This window comes from Pteropus vampyrus, unplaced genomic scaffold (assembly GCF_000151845.1).
Source record: "Pteropus vampyrus isolate Shadow unplaced genomic scaffold, Pvam_2.0 Scaffold436, whole genome shotgun sequence".
Taxonomy (NCBI): Eukaryota; Metazoa; Chordata; class Mammalia; order Chiroptera; family Pteropodidae; genus Pteropus; species Pteropus vampyrus.
The window spans coordinates 850,941-873,264 of record NW_011889217.1 but is presented as its reverse complement, the minus strand read 5'-3'; the positions used below and the strand labels follow the sequence as shown (position 1 = coordinate 873,264).

At 33.9% G+C, this 22,324-nt stretch overlaps 1 protein-coding gene across 11 annotated transcripts in view; it reads left to right on the top strand.

Annotated features, from left to right (window-relative positions):
* UBAP2 (ubiquitin associated protein 2) overlaps positions 1-22,324 on the top strand; it is a 95,530-nt gene that overhangs the window by 26,105 nt on the left and 47,101 nt on the right. For all 11 annotated transcript variants that reach the window (XR_002777470.1, XR_002777469.1, XR_002777468.1 and 8 more), the window contains 4 exons: positions 12,701-12,778; positions 14,782-14,892; positions 19,073-19,226; positions 20,606-20,683. Coding sequence is in view for 7 of the 11 variants with exons in the window: in XM_023524046.1 (XP_023379814.1) it covers positions 12,701-12,778; positions 14,782-14,892; positions 19,073-19,226; positions 20,606-20,683 (421 nt within the window). In the remaining 4 variants the exon portion in view is untranslated. The remainder of the gene's footprint in view (positions 1-12,700; positions 12,779-14,781; positions 14,893-19,072; positions 19,227-20,605; positions 20,684-22,324) is intronic.

The following is a 22,324-nucleotide window of genomic DNA, read 5'->3' as shown; positions in this document are numbered from 1 at the left end:
TCAAGCATTGTTACCTAGGAAGAGTGTTTTAATCTTAGATGTCTTTTATTTAACAAGATCCATTTGTATAAAATCTTCAATGTTAAATAGTCCCTCCTCAGTTTGTTTATATTATTTTAAATGAAGTGAGACAATCCAAGTAAAATGCTAAGCATGGTACCTGGTACAAAATAGAACATTCTGTACATGTTATTCATTAGGTTAGCAAATCTTTTTTCAGAGGCAGTATGGAAGTAAGTAAATAAACCTATGCAGTCCATTATAATTTCAGATTGATTATTTCACTATACTTTGATAGCTAATTATGTGTACTTTTTATAATCATACCCAAGTGCCCTCTTGATATTAAGGGACACAGGGAATGGATTCTACTTAATTGCTGCATTACATTTTAAAATAAATGGTTAGCCTTATATTTTGCTGTCAACAGACATACATCTGTTATTCAGTGCTTGCTCCTCAATACACTTACCCTGATAAGTATTTATTTATAACTCTTCAAGAAAGACTGTCCTTTGGATGAATGCTTAATGTTGGTTTCATGAATATAGCCTCTTCTTGAAGAAATTCAAGTTATGAGTAACCATAGATGTAACCCTGCTAATAATAACAGAAATGTAAATTAAAACAAAGATTTTTACAAATTAAGATTCAAAGCGTGGTCTTTTGAAGGAGGGCCTCATAAATGAAATGTCAAGACTGTAAACTATCCCTGTCTCCCACCCAAGTAAAGTCCTTGGACAGATTTCCAGAGAATCAATGTCTCTGGACTGGGGAAGAGAGGGCTCCCTTCCTCCCAAGGGTGGTCACTAAGAGTTTTTCCATGGGCCCTTTGGGGATGGCTCATTTTAATGAATTTGAAAAAAAAACTGCTAACCGAGGTGTGGGAAGGATTCCTAGACCCTTAGATTACTAATTTTTTTAAATAAAAATGTGTGAATTTCTCAAAATAGTATTATGAATTAGTAAAATTTTTCATGTTCATTTATCCATTAATCCCATTCTGGAAAGTATATTCTAAGGAAAAAACTTAAAAGGAATGAGGAAGGCTTTATCCTGTAAGAAGTTTATTGCCCAATTCTAAATGTCCTATGGTAGAGGTGTTCTGAGAAAACCTATTGAAGAAGCAGGATTTAAGAGACAAAACCATGAGCTCTCTTGAATCTGAATAAACCTGGGTTTGGGTCTTGCGTCTGCCACTTTACCAATTAGATGAATTACTTAAATCTCTTTTGACCTCAGATTTTTAAAAACATGCTTTGAGAGTTAGAAGAAAATGTTAAAAAGTAGTACATATTATTATTCCTGAATATCCTTCATCCAGATTCCCCAGATGTTAAAAGTTTTACCACTTTTACTTTATCCTTTTCTCCCTCCTACAAAGGAGAAACTACACACACCTTTTCCCCTGAACCTCTTGAGAATAAATCGCAGATGTGGTACTTCTCCACTTGTAAATACTTTAGTGTGTACAGTGTTTTTTAAAAAACAAGGACCATCTTTTACGTAAGAGTACAATTATCAAAAAGCAGGAAATCACTTCTGTATTTAATCTCTAGATCATATTTATCTTTTACTGATTGTCCTAATAATATCCTTTTTAGCTAACATTATATTTAGGTGTCAGTTCTCTTTAGTCTCCTTTAATGTGGAAGTTCCTCTGTTTCATGACATTGACATATTTGAAGAATATAGACCAGTTATTTTGTAGAATGCCCTAATTTTGGCTTGTCTGATATTTCGTCATGATTAGGGTTGTGCATTTTTGGTAGAAATAGCCCAGAAGTGATAGTCTGTCCTTAATGCGTCATATCATGATTAACGGAACATAGGTTTGTCCTATATACTCGTGATCATTTTTATCTTTTGGTTAAAGTAGTATTTCTCTAGTACCATGTACAGAGATGAAAATTCTTGTTTTTAAAAATTTTAAGTGGTATATTATATTCTTTGCAGAGGATGGTTTGAAGAATTAGAAATTGCGTAAGGTATAGTCAGGAAGTGATAACCTTTACTCTTATTGCGTACCTTACATAAATTATAAGGTGACTAATAATATTTGAATTCATGATAGAAAATGCCTGGTTTCTGATCAACTGAGAAAGGACACAAAATTATACTTATAGTACAGTACAATTGTTAAGACATTTAGGGAAAAAAAAACTAGTAGACTATATTAAAAATGTTTGCCTTTGTGTGATGGGCATAAGGATGACTTGAAAAAATAATCCTACTTCATCATCTTTTTCAAATTTTCTGGGTGAGAGATCAAACAGAAAACATTTGGCTCCACTAGAAAAGCTATCAACACATTCTTTATTGTGAAAGTAGCTTAGCTCAGTATAAGCCAAGTGAATGGAAGAGAGATCCAGAGGAAGAGATTAGTAATGCTTCTTTTCTTGGCAAGACTTTTTTTTTTTTCAACTTGACAGTTGTGTGGTATATGTCACTAATGTTTGATGTAGGGAAGGGTGCACTAACCTTGTTTAACTTTGAATTGCCAGTTGGTTCTGCTTATTCCTCTGATTTCACAAGCTGTACAGACCTCTTGTCACTTAGAGCTCAGCCTGGCAACTTTCCTACCATACTCTAATTTATGTTTGGCACTTGGATATCAAATACTTAATTTTCTTCTTGATTAGGGCAAAGGTAAAAATATTTAAAGTTCTGATTTAAAATGCTTTATATTTCATTAATGTGCTATGCTAGTATTACAATACTGTACTTGTTAAACAGCTGTTAAGTGTATCAGCTGTGCTTTCAGAAGTTATGTCTAGATGATCTATACCCTTTTAGGAATAAAACAGATGATACCACTGAAGAGAAATGCAATAATCAAGTCATATTACTTAAGCCAAAAGAGCTAAGTCCGAATAAATTAGTAATAGTGACTTTACAATTAGAAATGTATGAGTGTGACAGTATCAGAATAAAAATATAGAAATATGTAGAAGCTTCAGACTGTTGGCATGTAGCAAAATGTTGTTATTAATAAGTATTCTGCTTATAATCTTTAGTGAAAGTCTATCAACTTGAGTGTCTTCCTGTTAATATAAGACATTTTAATAGGGTCAGGAGAAGCTTTCTTTGTTTCTGTAACTTGTATTCTCAGGCAGTTTTCAGATTTAAATATTGCTGCCTTTAGAACTCTTATTTGTGACTGTTTATCCACCTTGTTCCATTACTTTTAATTGATCCTACACCCTTTATCAGAAAGATATTATAGCCAAAGTCCCTGACTTTGGTCTATCTTGTATTCTGTGACATTTCTATATACTCTATTTTCTGTCTGAGATGTCTTGAATCAGACTCATTCTTCTAATGCACATAATATAGTATAGTGATTGAGTGTCCACAAGTGGTCTGTGATTCACTTTCTTGAATTTTTTTCCCTTTAATCTTTTTATTTTAGCACTTGTTTAACATTGGTTTCTTTCCTTTCACATTTTCTTTTTGAATTTCCCCAGGGCTGCTTCTCATCTGTCAATTTTTCCCTAACGTTTTGTTATGAAAATGTTGAAATAAAAAAAGTTGAAAGAGTTGTATAGCGAGCACCCATATACTCACAGTTACCTTTTTTGCTGTATTTGCTTTATCACATCCGACTGGCTATCCATTATTCTATCTTATTTTTTGATGCATTTCAAAGTAAATTAAAGACATCTATATGCTCTACCCCTAAATACTTTAGTGTATATTATCATCAATGATAATATTTGTTTAGGTCTCTCTTTTTTTTTTAAGGTGATATTTACACAGGTACATTGTAAGTGTATGAGATCATTTTTTGTTGGATGCACATACCTGTGTAACCTAGTCCTTTATCAAGATATAAAACACCATCCTCATCCCAGAAAGTTCTGCCGGTTTTATTTTGTTTTCGTGGTGCGGACGTCCTGCCTGCTTTAGAGTACTGGTAATTTTCTTTTTGTATTGCCGACTGCTTTCACCTTTGCCCCCAACTCTCATTTCCATGTTTCTGTGTACTCTTTTTTACTTCAGACTCTTACAGTTTTCCCATAATTCTAGTGTGGGCTGTGTTCTCCCAGTTTGCACATGTTGTAGTCACTTTCCTCAGTCTTCAAGTATAAAATGACACACTCAAAAATCTTCTTTAACACTCCTTTCTTCTAATGGCATCCATGCTAGTCTAGACCCACATTATTGTATTCTTAGACTGTTAAAATAGCTTCCTCCCTCACTGGGAGGCAGCATGATTGATATACTAAACACTGTGCATCCTGGTGGTTAAGAGGCCTGTGCCATTAATACCAGCATAAAAAGCGTGAATAAGTTACTTAGGGGCACAGTACAGAGTTTAACTAGATTACTACCTCTAAGAGCCTTCCCAGCAATAAAATAGAAGCTCTACTTTGTGATTTAGTAATTTTTAAAATAGGAACTTTTGATCTTACAGAAAGCTAATGCTTCATGGATGAACAATTTCATGATGGGTGTTGTCCAGATTGCTGTTGGCCCTATTCTGTATATACTTTTAGTATGTTTTTCTTAAGTTTGCATACATATTGCAAGGGTTTATTTACATTTGGACATTTTCTTGTGTGTGTGTGTGTGTGTGTGTGTGTGTGTGTGTGAGTGTGTGTGTGTGTACATGTGCTCTCTACTTTAAAACTTTAAGAAATTAGTTTATGCACATATTCTTTCCTTGCCTAACTGCCTAAGGACTTTCCTTATCAAATTGCTGTAATTAGATCCTCCAGTACAAATGGCTAGAACAGACACCCATGTTTTGTTCTTGGTCATATGGGGAAAGCTTTCAGTCATCTTTCAGCATTAAATATGTTGTTAGCTCTGGGTTTTTTGTAGTTGCTTTTATTAGGTTGAGGAAGTTTCTATTTCTAATTTGTTAAGTCTTTTTTTATCATGAAAGGGTGTTGGACCTTATCAGATGCTTTTTCTGGGTCTGTTGAAATGATCATGTGGTTTTATCTGGTGTTCTCCTAACATGGTGTATTACATCCTTTAATTTTGAGATGTTAAAACAACCTTACATTTCTGGGATAAACTTTACTTGGTCGTGGTATATAATCCACTTTGTATGTTGTTGGTTTGCTAGGATTTTGTGGAATATTTTTCATCTGTATTGATAAGAGATATTTTTCTGGTGCGTCTTTTCTTGTAATGTCTTTTCTTTTGGTATCAGGGTAATACTGATAAAATAAAATAATTGTTTCCTTATTTTTTTTGGATGAGTTTATGAAGAATTGGTGATTGGTATTAATTCTTTCATTGTTTGATAGAACTTACCAGTGAAGCCATCTGGGCCTGGGCTTTTCTTTGTGGGAGGTTTTCTGATGACTAATTCAGCCACTTGTTATACATTTTCAATTTTCCTTGAGTTAATTTCCATAGTTTTTGTCTTTGTCTCTTTTTGTCTAGGTTTTTTAATTTGGTGGCATACATTTGATCATGGTATTCTCTTATAATTATTTTATTCCTCTAAAGTTGGTCATGGTGTCTCCTATTTCATTCTTAATTTTAATAACTTGAGTCTTCTGTTTTCTTGGTTGGTCTAGCTAAAGGTTTGTCAATTGGTTGAACCCTTCACCCCTGCTCCACATTTTGGTTTCTTTGATTTCTCTTATTTTTCTATTCTCTATTTCATTAATTTCTACTGTAGTCTTTATTATTTACTTCTTTAAAAAAACTTTTTTTGGAATCACTATTTTGGAATTATTGTAAGATTTGCCAAAAAGTTGGAAAACGATACAAAAAGATCTTCAACATTCACTCAGCTTCCCTTAATATTAGCATTTTACGTCATGTATTGGCAAACTTTTTCTATAAAAGATCACAGCAAATATTTTATGCTCTGCACTCCACACCCAATCTGTTGCATATTCTTTGTTTTTGTTTAACATTTTAAAAATATTAAAACCTTTCTTAGCTTGCACACTGTACAAAATCAGATCCCAGGTTTATGTAGTTTGCCAACGTCTGTTTTACATAACCATTTGTTACAACTAAGATGATAGAGAATAATATTGTTAACTAAATATAGACTTTATTTGGGTCTCACTAGCTTTTAAACTGAGGTCCCTTTTCTGTTCCAGAATCCTTTCCAACTGGTTGTCTCCTTAGTCTCTTCTGATCTGCTATATAGTTTTCAACCTTCTCTTGTTTTTCATGACCATCACACATTCAAAGAGTATATTTAACATTTTAAAAATAAATAATTGGTTATCTATCATCCTTTAAAGGTGAATAACTAGTATTTAAAAACTATCATTATAAATTTATAGATTTAAACATTTGATGGATTTCAGTTATTTCTAGTTATCCTTTTTGAAGTTCAAATTATCTCATCTTTCACCAGTGTAAGTCTCTTCATGTTGGTTCCTGAGTTGTTTTTTTTTTTAATTTATTTTTAATTGTGGTTGACATAGAATGTTATTAGTTTCAAGTGTGAATTCAACATAGTGATTCAACATTTATATAGCTTATAAAGTGATCAGCACAGTAAGTCTAATAACCGTCTGCCACTATACTTATTATGATATTACTGACTCTATTTCCTATATGTATATTACATTCCCATGACTCTTGAGTCATGAGTCATGGCTCCTGAGTGCTTTTTGACTTGGTCCTAACATCTTTGATAGTTTCTTTATAAATTGATATGACAAGATATTTCAGACTTATCTTGTATACTTCCTGCTTTATACCTAGAATCAGCCATTGTCATAAGGAACCTTGGCATCTTTTAGTGGGAAATGGTATTTAGACATGTCAGTCTGGTAAATGATGTTTATTATTACTGAGTTGGTCATTGTTCGTAGGTCTCTTCAGTGGACAAGGCTCTGAGAACTTTTTTAAGGTAAAATGCCTCATGAGTTAATGTCGATAGTTCAAATTCAGGACTACTTTTATATCACATGTTTATTATCACCTCCACACTGAGAATCCTTGTTCCCTGAGAACTGGAGACAGTAAAATTAGAATATGCCAAAATCACTCTTTTGCTTTATCCCGAGCCCAGCTATTTCTTTAACATTTTAAAAAGAAGTAGGAGAGGCTCTTTTTCCATTCCAGAGGCTTCTATAAATGTTGGCTTGGTTTTATAAAATATTGTGGTCATCAGCAACAGAATTTGACACACTAAATAGAAATGTTTAAATTCTCTCTGCTGGGCTGCAAGGTAGTGCATCATTTTCTGTTTCCGTAAGAATTTTCTGGATTTAGGATTTTAAGCTTTACCTTGAAATCAATTGATAGAACAAATATCTAATCAAATATTTTCTGCACACTTATTTCAAGGAAAATGCTTAGTTCAATTGTAGTAGCTTTTAAACTCACAACAGCAACATGCAGGATGATCACTCTTGTATACCCGAGGATCTTGGTCTTGATCAGTATTGGTGAACATCATTCAGCAACCAAGAGGCAGGTACTCTGTGTGGACGTGGGAAGTGTCTGCAGTCCTATTACACAGCACAGATTGCATAACCATACTTGTTTTTACTGTTTGCTGGCCCATGTGTCCCTACCTGGAACCACTGTCGGCTGCCATTCCATTATTCTATTACATAGCCAGTGTTTTTGATTATCTGGAATAAATTAATCACTCTGCTAGAGTTCAGTAATTTGTCATCATCTTTCTTCTTTGTGACAGTCACTACATGGTTTTTCCCTGTGGCAGTCTTAATACAAGGCCACCTCAATTAATAGCCTTGAAAGCATATTTTATTTGATAAATAGCCCTTATGTGAAAAAATGATAATGCAACAGCCAGTGCCAGCCTGTAGGACAGATGGGTGTACCCACTGCTTCAGGTACAACTTCTGGGACCCAGTGCACTTGAATCAGCCATCAAGCCATCTGGAAGTTGCAGAGATTCCCCACCTCCTTCCTTTTTAAATAGTACTATGTCTACATACTTTGTTTATATACCCATTGTATACCATACATTCTCCCTTTGAGACATCATTTACTTTTATTTCTATAATAAGTATATGCTTAATAGTCACCATTAATACTTACATCAACATATCTAGTCATTCTGGTTGTCTAAAGCCAGTGCTGTTGTTGATTACTCAGGAAAGGCTCATGGGAATAATCCCTGTGTTTTTTGGTGCTGGTAACAGTTTATGCCCTTTATACTTGAATATAAAGTCATTTTGTTGGCTATAAATGTTAGGCTCATATTTTCTTCACTTGATTATCTTAAATGCTGTTTTTATTTATTTTTTTGCACAGCACTGCTTTTGACATGTTTATTGATACTCTGATTTCTTTCCTGTATTAAGTCTCTTGCCTGTTCTGTCTACATACCCAATGGCTATTTTCATTTTAAGAGTCCAACTCTTTTACTAGGAACATGTCTCAGTGTGGGCTGTTATGGGTTGATATTCTTAAGTATACAGAGTGTTTTCTTTCGCATATTTAAACATTTTATTTGCTTTCCAAACATTTTTCTTAAATTTTAGTTTTAAGCATTTGTACCGTTGTTCTCTTTCTGTCTTTTTCTTCAGAGATTTGTATTATCCGCAGGTTCAGGTTGGGTTGTCTTTTGCCTATATTCAATATTCGGCGCTTTCTTTTCTCACATTCTTTTCATTTCTTTTTTAAAATTTCTTTTTTACTTTAAATATTTTCCCCTTTCACATAAAAGTTTATTTTTGTGTTTCTTTTGATTTAGTTGTCATTTTCATTTTTGAGCTAGGTAAACTTAGATGCATGTTATTATGTCTCATGGTTTTCTTCACGCTCAGTATCTTTCAGTACGTTTTGAAACAGAAGACCATTTTTGTTTTCTAGGCACTTTTTTTGGCATGCTTTCATTGACTATAGGGGTATTATCTTGCTCCTTTTCTTTCTTTTTCTTTTTCTTTTTTTTTTTTACAATAACTTTGTATGGAATTTGACCTTTATTTTTCTGTTGCTCATTTTTATGTGAAGTAAGTTTTCTTGGACTTCTAGACAGCGTTTCCAATTTTGGAATGTTTCCTCTTTTTCTATGTAATTATGTTATCTTGCTTTCTGAGATTTCCTAGCTCTGCTCTCTTCCCTCAATTTTGGTCTTTTTTTTTCCCCCTATGTCTGTGGCTCAGTAATGATTCTACTCCTAGTTGTTTTCTCCTGACAGGAGTCCTAGTTGGTTAGTTTCAAGAGTTTATGATGGTAACTACCCCAACCTCTTGAAACCTTTTGCAATCTGGGCACTTAGCTTACTATTGGAGTTGTCGGAGCCCTGCAATGCCAGCTTCTGTTCTCTAGTTGGCTCACTTTACTTTCCAGTGAATACCTCTTAACCACTTGGTTAAGTGGGTTTCATTGACTATAGGGATATTATCCTGCTCTTTATTCTTTTTTTTCTTACAATAACTTTGTATGGGATTTGGCCTTTATTTTTCTCTTGCTCATTTTTATGTAAAATGAGTTTTCTTGGACTTTTAGACAACAATATGGTTCAGAGTGGCTACGTTTTCCTGTTCTTAAACCACTCAGACCACCCCAGTGCTTGCCTCTTCTTACTTCAAGTGGCACAACTTCTATCCGTTGTTGGTTTTTCTTGTTTGTATTTTGGGGTTTGTGAGAGAGATACCTTGTCATCTAGTTTTGTTGTATATTGTTATCCATAGGATTTTGATTTTTTTGTAAAGTTGCAAGAGTAGTTTAGAGAACTCTTATATACCCCTTATCAGATTTATAACATGCTGCCACTTTTGCTCTGTCATATTTTTTTCATACACACACACACACACACACACACATACACATACATACACATACATACTCGTGCATTATTTATTGTTCTCAACCATTCGAGAGTTTATTAAATATATTTTGCCTTTTACCTTTAAGATTTAAGTGTATTTTCTAAGAACAAGGATGTTCCTTTATACATACAGTTTCACTATCGATTTTTTTTCAGTTTAGCATTGCTACAATGTTATCTATGGTTCATATTCCAGTTTTGTCAGTGTGAGATTTTTACTTATTCCAATAATGTCAGTTACTCCAGTAATGTTCTTTATAGCATGTTTGCCCCTTCTAGTGTAGAATCATCACATCGTAGTTATTTGACATCTCTTTAGTCTCCACTAATCTAGAACAGTTCTCAGGCTTTTTTTGTCTTCCATAATATTGGCAGTTTTGAAGAAATATAGGCCAGTTATTATATAAAATGTTCCTCAATTTTATTGTGTCTTACGTTTCTTCATGAGTATATTTAGGTTATAGAACTCTGATTGGAATACTACATAACTGACCTTGAGTATTTTGCAGAGTACCGCTTGTGGAGTCACATAAGGATGTTGATTATGATCATTCATTCCAGGTTTTGCCTATTCTAATTTATTGTTACTGTGTTTTGTCTAGCAACTGAAAAAGAAGTTCTGTGGAGACATTTGAGACTATGTGTAAATAGCCTGTTCTTCATAAAACTTCCCCCCTTAAAATTAGCATTTATTGATTATTCTTTTCTGAACTAATCTTTACTCTGTTGGTTGCAAAATGATGTGTAGCTCTTAGTCTTTTTATCATTGCCATATTAGTAAGTACATTTAAAAAAGTTTACCCTTACCAGTGATCTAAGAAATAAAAGTTAAACCAAACAGGAACTGTTTTATTGATTAAATTAGCTTTTTTTTTTAAGTTGGAAAAATTTGAGGAAGCAGGCTCTTTTGTACTGCTGGGAGTATAAATTTTTGCAGGCTTTGTGCAGAATATTTCTGAGCATATGGTGTGAGATTCCTTCTAACATTCTTCTAGGCATTTATTTCACATCTTTGTATTCTAAGAAAGCTGTCATGGATATATATATACAAATTAGGTATAAAATTGATCTCTGTAGTGTTTATGTAGTAATGAAAATCTTGTTAGTAAGTGAAATGCAGGACCTATCCAGTGGATTGTTAGGCAGCCAACAAATATTGTGCTATATTCACAGTAAGGGTGTGTGTGTGTGTGTGTGTTTGTATGTATGTGTGTGGTACCCTACGAAGTAATGTTTAGTATTCTGTTTTTGATATCACAGAAAAATATGTAAGTGCTAAATAAATAGTTTTTGTACTAGATGGTTACCTTAGGGGCTTTTCTTGTGGGATGTGTCAAAATTTTGTAACTTAAGGACATTTACTCGTGGAAAGTAATGAGCATTAGTGTGCTTGGAATGGAGCAAGGCTGAATGAATACGAGTAAGGTACACTTTTTAGGTTTGAGACTCAGAGACTGGAAGATACTAGTATTAGGGAAAGTGGGCAAAAATTAATAATGTAGGTTTTCAGCACCAGGGGCACCAATGGTTTGCTTTCATTAATAGAAGGTTGCCAAACACAAATGTATGGCGGAAAGTGCCATCTTTACAGAGTTCATTTTCCTCTTTGATTTTCCCCTTTTACCTCATTCAGTTATTTCATGCCTTTGGTCCTTTGGCTGAAGCACTGGGACTTCTCAGTTGGTTATGGGTCAGGGAAATGATTGATGTGCAGGTAGGTATAGTGAGAACGTATGTAAGGTCCTTATATACACTGGGTAGCATTGAGGTGAAGTTGGCAGTATGTGTAGACACAGTTTCTGTATAAACATTTTTCTGGCTGTGATGAAGTAGCTCTGTAGCATTTCAGCTGAGGTTACAACAGGCAGGCATGGGTTGGGACGGAGTGATTGGCCATTAGGTTGGAGGAAACGGGTGAAAGCTAGCTGGATCTTGTATAATCACCCACCTACATGGATGTTGAGATTATTTGAAATATATATGTATTTAAAGCAGAGAAGAAAAGTTTTCATTATTAGCTTCTGTGGGGATCATTCAGTAATTTGAACTGTTTAACTTTATTTATGTTGGAACTAGTAACTTTTGAAAAAAATAAACTATTGGAGGAATTTTAGATTTACCAGAGTTGCACAGAGATAGAACAGAGTTCCTGTATACATACCGCTCACCTAGTTACCCTGTAACCATGGTACCTTTGTCAAAGCTAAGAAATGAAATTGGTATATTCCTATTAACTCGCTGCACAAAAGAGTAACTTTTTAAATGCCTTTTTCATTTTTTATTGCCAAAAATACTACAGACCGAAACCTCAAAAATTCAGTAATACGATTTTTTAAAAAAAGATTTTGAGTGAAAAAAGCAATTGGAAGAGTTTTCTGCAGAGGTGACTAGTGTTTGAAAGTTTCCTTTTCTTTTTAAGAAATTTTGTTAAAACCATTTTTTAAATTGTGGTTAAAAAAAGAGTAACTTTGAAAATCAGTTTTATTTAGAAAAATAGTCTTTTCAGAAGTGACCATGATACCTTTGTAGAGTTGATAGCAGAGTTTTTTGCTCTTCTGACAGCAAGGCTGGTTCTGAGCCAGCGTGCTGGCAGTCCTTTTCAGTGCTTCCTGATCTTTCACTTTCTCTTATGCTGATTATTCCCATCTCCATAGGTGAAAGAAAATTCAGATGAGTCACATGATCAGTGAGGATGAACAAGAACGTTAGGTCATTTGGCCAAGGGACTGGGACCTTTATGCTATTTAATTTGGTACTTATTTACCTTATGGGAACAGGTTGTATGCGTTTGAGAAGTCTCAATTCAGAGTTCCTTTTTTTTTTTTTTTTTTTTTAGTTAATCAGTATTTCTATTACCATAGTGCTGGAGTCCTTGAGAGCTTTTATCTGTTTGCATCAGATTTCGGCATTTAACTTATATTTTTCATGCTTAAATCTTTAACAATTATATGTACTTTTCAGGCAACAGCTGAACAGATGCGTCTCGCTCAAGTGATCTTTGATAAAAATGATACAGAGTTTGAAGCTAAAGTTAAACAGGTATGTTTCTAGCAAAGATGCTATCATTTTTGTATTTATTTTTATTATGCTTTAAAAATAATTTTACTGAGATTTTAATTTTAAAGTATGCTTCTTGCTTAGTTTCAACTAGTTGTATTTTGAATTTACGATTAAATACCTGGCTAGAATGAAGAAATTGAGTATGTCCCATCTTTTTTGTAGTAGATTCTTTGAGTTACTTATGTTAAAGGTGAACAGTGAGCTAGCCTTTTTGAAAGCACATTGGCATTGTTTATACCTGTGTATAGAAAGTATATTTAGTCTTTGGCAAGTTTTCAGAAAATTTTGTTTAATGTTAAGGAAGAACTGAATTGCTCTTTCAAACGTGGTAATTCCAAACATATGTTGAAAAAGCATAAAATTAAATTTTAAGATGATGTCTGCATTTAGAACTTTATTGAGAGGACTTGTTAATAATCTTAATTTCATATTCTTTCCTGATAAGACTTCTTTTCCCTTCAAGATTCTGGAAACCGAGCTATTATAACTCTTACCTCAGTCCAAATCTTGGTAGGAGTGAGAGTATACCAGTAATTGTTCCTTGGAGTGAACGTCCCATAGTGAACTCTTTAGCCCTTTAATGTATAAACTCTTTGTTCTTACTTTTGGTTGCTGTCATCAGACTAATGGTAATATTTTTGGAAGGCCACAGAAAGTACTTATTAAAAATTATAGAACTTATTATTTGGAATGAGATTTATGTACAGTTTGAGACATACTACATATTGCCTTTTATCTGAATAGCATAGCAGATACACAGTAAAAGAGCAGAGTTCAGAGTTAAGTGCTAACTTTACTTCTGTCTCTTAACTAATCCAATCACTAGAGGGATTTTGATATTTTATTAGTCTTAACAATTGCATGTGACAAGTATTGGTTTCGTACAGATCACTGATAAAAATCTGATATTATTAGTAGATATCCAAAGACCGAAGCAGTGGAAAGCCCTAGAGCAGCAGTCCCCAACCTTTTTGGCACCAGGGACCAGTGCTTCTATGAGAATTTAATGCCCGATAATCTGAGGCGGTGATGCTAGCACTGGGGAGCGACTGTAAATACAGATGAAGCTCGGCTTGCTTACCTCCTGCTATGCAGCCCGGTCCTTACAGGCCATGTACTGGTACTGGTCTACAGCCCAGGGGTTGGGGACCCTAGAGTGTTTAGAGCTTTTGCTGTGTAGTATTATAGGGAGGAAATGAGAGAATGGCATAGTGCAAAGAGCTGTATTTATGAGATCAGAAGACCTGGATTCTAGATAAGCTTTGCTATTAGTTTTTTGACCACAGAGAAATCACTTCAAATGTTGAGGTCAAACTATTTTGAACAACAGCTAGTACATGCTAAAATAGTTAAACACAGTTAAAACATAACAGATACTTAAATCATACATTTGTTAACTAATAATTGAGAACCTGTATTGTGCCTAATCTGTGATTGTTATGATGAAAATGTTAAGTAGCTTAATCTCCTTTGTTAAAGAGAATGCACCAAAGAAATTTCTTTGATTACTTCAAACATAGCACCTTGATGAAGCTGCTTGAGAACATAGCATATCTTGGAATGATTTTTGTGGTAGCTGCAGAATTCTGCTTGTGAGACTTTAGGGTGTTATAACACGTATGTAGAACGTCCTAATCCAAGCAATAATAGCCTGTGTAGGGAACTTTGTCCCTGTGTAAAACAGGTGGACTCAAATTTAGTTCTATGGCCTTGGATACCTAAAATTCTAATCTGATATTTGGTCAGCTCAGAAGAGGGTTGATTTGTAGTTTGACTCTGCCAGTATCGATGAGAAGACTTGGGGTGGCCACAAAAAAAAACAAACAGGTAAACCTGTTCTTGGATTGTAAGCTCAGAATCTAGACAAGGCCATCTTTATGTGGAAGGATTGCATAATTTCCGTCTTTATATAGAAGAATCTTAAAATTAATATTAAGTGCCATTTTGTGGTCCTCCTGACCATTTTCTTATAATTTCAACAGCTTATGGAAGTGACAGGAAAAAATCAAGATGAATGCATAGTGGCCCTACATGACTGTAATGGGGATGTGAACAAAGCTATCAATATATTGCTGGAAGGGAATTCAGACACGGTAAGATTATTAATAAGTATTATTAATTGATTTGCAGTGCTAAGATTTGTCTCCAATTCCATATTGCATTTTAAACTTCACCTAATATGGGGGTGGGGGCGGAGGGAATTATGGGTGCCATTCCATATTTGTTTTAAGTTCCAGAAAGAACACTAACCTGAAATGACTGTTTTTGTTATATATGGTTTCTTCATGAAGTTGTAGAATCTGAAGACTCGAAAGAGAACTTGGTCATCTACTCCAGCCTTACACAGTTTCCAAAATTCTCTGGGCCTGTGGACATTTTCACCACCTGAAAAAACTTCTCTTGGCTCCACTGCTCATGTTTCTTCATCTCAATCGTCACCTCTTACTACTCCTTATATCTCTAGACTAACAGAAAACCAGGATTTGCTGGTATATCTATTTGCTTATGTGTGAATATTCTACAGACACATTTTTATGACAGTTTGACAGATATATAAAAGGAGCAAAGTTTTTTATTTTTTTTTAGCTTAGTAAAGTTTGAGGACCGTGTAGCCACACTAGAGGTCATCTTTTTTATTTTAGGAAGGATGCAACTAAATAAAGCCACACCGGGCAGTTGTTAGCCCTAATCGTTTGATTCCTATGTGGAGATTGCACAGTATTTCATTTGTATTTTTAAATTGAGGAAACCATTTCAGAGCAGATTAAAACAAATAATGATTTATCTAAAAAGGAGTACAAAGATGAACACACCAAAAAGTGCCTTGTCAGTGTTCAGGTTTAATTAGGTTCTCATTTTCCAGGGATAGGCCGTATTAGGGTCAGGCTATATTAAAATGAACTGCCCTGACAAGCTCAAAAGTAAGATGAATATCTTTTTACTTAATATGGAGCAAGGAGAGTGAATATTGTAATTAAATAATTAGATACTTGGGAAAATATTTCACTATTTGAGTATAGCATCTGTGCGTAAAATTCCATGTACAGTAACACTAGTACACATGATAAACTACCAAATAATGTCAATTTGTTGGGAAACTATATCGTGTTAAATGATGAAATAAAATTTTGTATAGCTTTTGTTTGCTGACAGGCATATATTTACTGGGTTTTATAAAATATGGGGAATGTGTGTACCTCATTGCTAATGAATTCATTGTAGAATGACTCTCTGTTATTTTCAAAATGAACCGAAGGGCTTAACTTGCCTCTTTATTAAAAAAAAACACCAAATAAGTGAAATATTTCCAAGTCATTAATTGGAGGGCCTACTTTCTTTTTTTATGGTAGAGATAGGACAGGAAACTACTTATTGTTGCCATCGCTTTACCTCCAGCAGATTTCATTCCTTTTCCGTGGTAATTGGGTGAATTTTTAAGTCTTAAAAGTCCAGTTCTCTCTCTAGTTTATTGACTTTTAACTTCTCATTTGGGACCAAATCCAAAGGAGATGGTTCTGGGCTGAATGTTACATAAAGAATGTCTCTTTAGTTACCTCTTGAACCTAGAAGTCACATTGTGGTAGCCAAATCTGGCTTGTTTCTTCAAAATCAGAAAATGGCAAATTAGGGCTTGACTATAGACACAAAAGATGTATGCTTGCTTGGAAGTAAGGGGGCTGTGAGGGAAATCCAGAAGCAGAGAGAAAGTACTTTCAAAACCCTGGTTTGTTTAGGATTATTTTGCGGTGCATCTTTTCTTTCACACTGTTTGCCTTGTCTCTTACCTGGTTGCTGTCTGTAGCATCTATAACTAACCAGCTGTAAGGAATATCTTCTCTTGACTAGGGTAGAATTAATTGGAGTGGGGATGCTAGAGAACGTAAACACCTAGGTTTGCTAGGAGCAAGAACATTTCAGTAAGCCATGAAAGCAAACAAATCTTGTTTTATTGGCTAACCTTACTTTGTGCCAACATCTTCTGAAACAAAATTATTACTTTGAAAAATGTCAAGTGGAAATTGTCCATGATATTTTTAAAGATGAATGTCTTTCTCATGTAGAGGTAGCTGTCACAAAAGAAAACATGATCATAGTACTAAATTTTTTGTTTCATTATAATGCATTTTGAGTGACAAAATAGTTTTGAAAAATCATTCCCTTGCATTAATGTAATTAAAAAAAAAAAAGCTAATTCGTGTTGAGTAGTTCTTGACAAATATGAAGGTGTAGGAGAGTGATTTTGAATGGCTGGCCTGGAAAGCTGTTTTTCTGATTACTAAATGTGAAGTCTTCTTAGATTTTCTTCAGACCTGTCCTATAAGTAGCAAAATACAGATGACAGAAGTTCCGTTGAGAATTTGTAATTAGTTCACTTTGAAAGCCTGTGTGCATGCTTGTAGACTATTGTGCAAAATGTGTGATATTCTCTAGCATTTACTGTGGTGTTAAACCAATTGCTCCTTAAAGGTCTTTTCCTACTTCTCCTCACAAATAAGTTGTCAGTGTTTGTAGAGTTCACGAGCCAAGACTTGCTTTAGGGTTCTTTTGCTGAATGAAATGGAGTAAGATGTTTTTCTCTCAAATGTCTTACAAAGAAAGTCTGTCCCTTCATAATGATTGAGTACTTTTAGGTCTGGCAGTATAAAGACGTTATACATTATATATGTAGGTACCTTGTGCTGACTCTACTGTGTGTAAATTTTCCAGGACTTGTTGTTAACCTAAGAGGACAGGATTCTATCTTACATAGTTGTCTTGTTTAGTCATGTTAGTGAACGTAATAAATCGAGTTTGTATACTGTGGAGTTATTTACTGGAATAAATAAGCTTTATTGATTTCTCTAATTAAAAAGCAATGCAGAAAGATTAAAAGGTTAAATCAAATTAAACTTCCTCATATAACTACTTTTAACTTTCATATATATATATTAGATAGGCTCTTATTGAACTAAAAATTCCTATTTTATATGCTGTTTGCTGATAGCATGCTTAATTTATATCAATATCTTGTACACTTGGATCACTCTTAAAATAGCTATATACTGCTCCCTTTATGGATATTCTAGAGTAGATAATCTCTTAGCTAGATATTTAGGGAATTTCCCCCCATTTTATTCTGATTATTGTCTATATATTAATGTTTGCACAATTATCAGATTATTTCCTTTGAATAAAGGCCTGGAAGTAGAATTGCTGGGTCAAAAGCTGTGAACTAAATAAAAATTGGATGCTGTTAACAAGTAGACTTCCAGGAAGGTTAGAATAGATACATTCTTACCAGAATTAAGGATATCTGATTATTCCACTGTAACTAAAAATGTTTTAAATCTGGCCTCTCCCATTTTGGAAATAATTCAGCTATATCTCTTTAATTTTAGTTTGTTAATTTCCAGTGCTTATGTTTATTTGGATATACAATGTTAGTAGTTTGGGGATTGAATCATTTCAACTCTTGTGAAAGAAGATAGATTATGAAAAAGTAAATAGAAACAAAAGTAAATAGAAACAAACAAACAAATAGATTGAATTTTTTCAACTCTTGTGAAAGAAGATAGATTATGAAAAAGTAAATAGAAACAAATGGGCCAATTTTGGGATTTCCTAGTAACACCCCCTAATAGCCTACTACTTACATTCACAAGAACATAGTGTCTCATTCTTTCCTCAGCAATTTTTAATATATGGTATGATTTGATTTGGGGTCACCATTAGAGAGGTGGAGAAGGCGGTTATATAAATCATTTGACTTCTCATTGGGACAAGTCTTTGAGGTTGAAATTTAGGGTACTTAATTAAAAAACCTTAAATTTTATTTGTCTAACATTAAAATTTTTTAGATGGTTACTTTGGATAACTGAATAGAGAAAGTTGTATTCCCGAGATTTTAGGGCATTTTATGTAACTTTGTAATCTTTGAGCTAATCTATGTATTTAATAGTTTTAAGGCCCACTACTGAGGTAGGTGGGGGGTGGCATATAGTAAGAGCTTGGGGAAATGACACTTTATTTTCAGATCAGCATAGGAAAAGGCTTTCTGGTGAGACAACATATAGTAGTTGTAAATTTAGCTAGTTGCTGTAATCTGTATAGCAAAGGAGCTAAGCAAGACCTTTGCTGTCCTTATCATCAGAAAGAACTATGTGGAAAAGAAAATGGTAGGCAAGTGAGCTGCAAGGCATGGGTGATTAGGTTTGAAAGATACATGCATGCACCCTTGATAATCTGTACACACTTTCAGTGACCACTCTGAATGACAACTCTTATCTTCGGTAGACCTCATGGGAGACCGTAGGGGGGAAGAAGAAGAATTTTGGAAAAGAAAGTTCAGAAAACAAAGAGAATAGAGAGAAGAGAAATGAGAGGGAAGTGAGTCGTGGACGTGGAAACAGCAGTCGGAAGGGAAGAGGTGGCAATCGTGGGAGAGAGTGTAAGTATAGACCTTTTCCCTCAACTTTTTATGATGAAATTTTATGCATACTGAAAAGATGAAAGAGTGTTCCTATGACTGCCCATAAATCTACTTCCTCAGTGCAACATTCGTTATTATAGTTAACACTTAGTAATGAGCTACAACTAAGTAGTTCATTAGAAGCCTAACTGATGAATTTCATATCAGCATTGACCTGGGCTGTAGATAGTTAGTTGTGTTATGTGTTTTAAGACTGCCTTCTGTTGTGAATCAAGCATATCCTCTAATTTTAAAAGAGGTTTTTCATTCACTGATAGATGAAGCTGTTTATTCTTCTTCATGTACAGATACTCATGGTATAGACAAGTGTTAGAATAAGCAGAAAGTTGTGGAAGAAGGAAGATTTTCTCAGTACTTTCCATTCAACTCAAGTTTTGGCATCATTTACCTAAAACAACATATATGATATGCTGTACAGACATACCAAAGTAGCTAAATTATGAACAAATAAAATTTATGTATTTAACATACCACTTTAGAGACTTTTGCTAGGTAATTCCATGGATATTTGTTGAGTGCTTACTATATAGCAGGTACTCTTACAGGCACACAACAATGAATAAAACAAATCTTTGCCCTCCTAAAACTTACCTTTTAATGGAGGTAGAGTGAGATGTAACAATAAAAAAAGTAACATTTTATATTAATATTTTAATAGTGTTATGTAGGGATGTGCTGTGGGAGTAGGGGGAGGAAGGCAGAGAGATGGGTTTTCTAAGAAGAGGTCTAGCAAATTTAAATAGAGTGACCACTAAGAAAAGCCTCACTGACAACTCATGGGAGTTAAGCCCTGAAAGAGATGAGGTCAGCAAGCTGTGTCAATATGGCTCATAAAATTTCTTTGTTATATAGAATCATTAATGCCAATATAGGATGAGGAGAAAAAAAGACAGTTGGCATTTTCTGGACAGTATCCTATAAAAACCTGTCTCTAACACTTATATTTCCCCAATAACTCAGTGTTTCCTTGGTGGTGTTATTTTGCTATTCCATGCCTTTTCAGGCTTTAAACCTAACCAATGAGCAAATTTTGTGGTGTATTACATAGTTGAATAACAAAGGTGGTTTTTTGAAGTAAACTTATTTTAGAGGAGGGGAAGTCCAAATAGAAGAAAGAAAAAGTGGTTTTTTTTTTTTTTTTTTTTTAAATAGAATTTTTACCTATGAATTAAGTAAGATGTGCTGTCATTCAGTTTTGAGCCACTTTTATTTGGTTTTGTTTTTCCCATGTTTTTGAACTCTGGTTAAATTTTAGCATTTAAAAAAAAAAATTTTGTTTTTGCCTTTAATAGTTGCCTGGTATGATTATGTGTAAGAGGTACTCTTTTCTTCTGTAGATAGAGGTGAGGAGAATGGAATTGATTGCAATCAAGGGGACAAGCCTTCGGACCGTAGCAAGCGAGCTCGTGGTAGAGGTAAGATAGAATAAGAGGAAAGGAGATGATTGTGATTGAAGAAGCAGACAGTCTGTCGCTATCCTGGGCTCTGACTAAGGCATGACAGTGTACTCTGAACAAATGGTTTTTCTTCTGAAATCTTTTGATTTATTTACTGATGCCTATAAATGAAGTGTTTGGATTTTGTAATTTTGAGGAAACCTATTGGTTGTTTTCAAATGAGCTGAGAAGACACTTTATATAAATAATTTAAAACTTGAAGTTCTGACCAAAATGTCATTATTAATTCTCTTATGTTGGACTTTAACAAATGTGTTTTACTCACTGGTTTTAAAATTAAAATTTACCCATTGATTTCTATCCCCCAGCCTCCCCGTTTTCTGTTAGTGATTATTTCTTTACATTTTATTAATTTGGGATTTCATTAAATCACTTTAAGAATGTAGTTACATATACTTGAGAGTTGCAAATGAATTTTCTCAGGGTTATAAAATGAAGTACATGACGTAATATGCAGACTCTCTTTTGATTCAGTGGAGGAGCTGCCTGAATTGACTGACGTGTTTGATCCATTGTTCAATGCAGTTGTGACTCTTCTTCAAATGAACATTATATAGTGGGAGAAATTTTCATAAATATTAAGTGTAGAAATAGTATAGGTAGTGCAAATACTGTCAACTCCCTTGGCTGTTCATTCATCCAACTATCATTTAGCTTCCACTATATGGGGCAAAGGTAAATGATTTCCAGAAAAAGAGAAAATTGTATACAAACTTGCCAGGCACAGTTAAAATAATATTGAAATTATCAAATAGATTTTAATTATAATTCCCTTTTCTAACCTTTATTTATTGTGACCAATTTTAAACATAGAAAAATGCAGAGAGTAGTTAAATGAACTCCATGGTCCCTTATTCTTATTCAACAATGCTTAAGAATTTTAGCCATGTTTACTTTATATGTCTCTTTCTTCCTTCTTTCTCTGCAGAAATATTTTAAAGTAGATTTTTTTTGGGTCACTTACCCCTAATTACTATGGTAAGCATCTCTGAAAAATGTAGACAGTTTCATATGTAACTGTAATGCTATTTGACACCTAAAAATTGTGGTAAACTTTAGTTATCATCTAATACTCAATGCATACCTAAATTTCCTTGATGTTTAAAAAAATGTCTTTTCATCATTGATTTCTTTGAATCGGGATTTAAACAAGATTTATACATTACATATTTTGATTCTCTGTAATCTGGAGTAGTTCTTCCCCATCTTTGCACCTTCACTTTTTTCTCCATAATTGATTTGTCGTCAGAACCATGTGATTTGTCCTATAGAATGTCATGTTTCACACTCTACATTTGTCTTTTTGTTTCTTTGGTGTCATTTAGCTTATTTTTGTAGCCCTCATGTTTACTGTAAATGTAACTTTAAAAATTAAATTCATGCTCACTTTTTAAGATAAGCATGGGTGGTGTTGTGTATCTATATTGCATTGCATCAGAAGGTACTTTTATGTCTTCCTTTTTATTTAGTGATGTTCAGGTTAATGAGTTTTTCATTTTTAGTGAGTTTATCAGTGGGTTTAGAATTAATTTAACTGAAATTTTTAACATCTTTACTTTGGTTTTTACAGTTTAGTTTTTAAAAGATTTCTCAGAATTT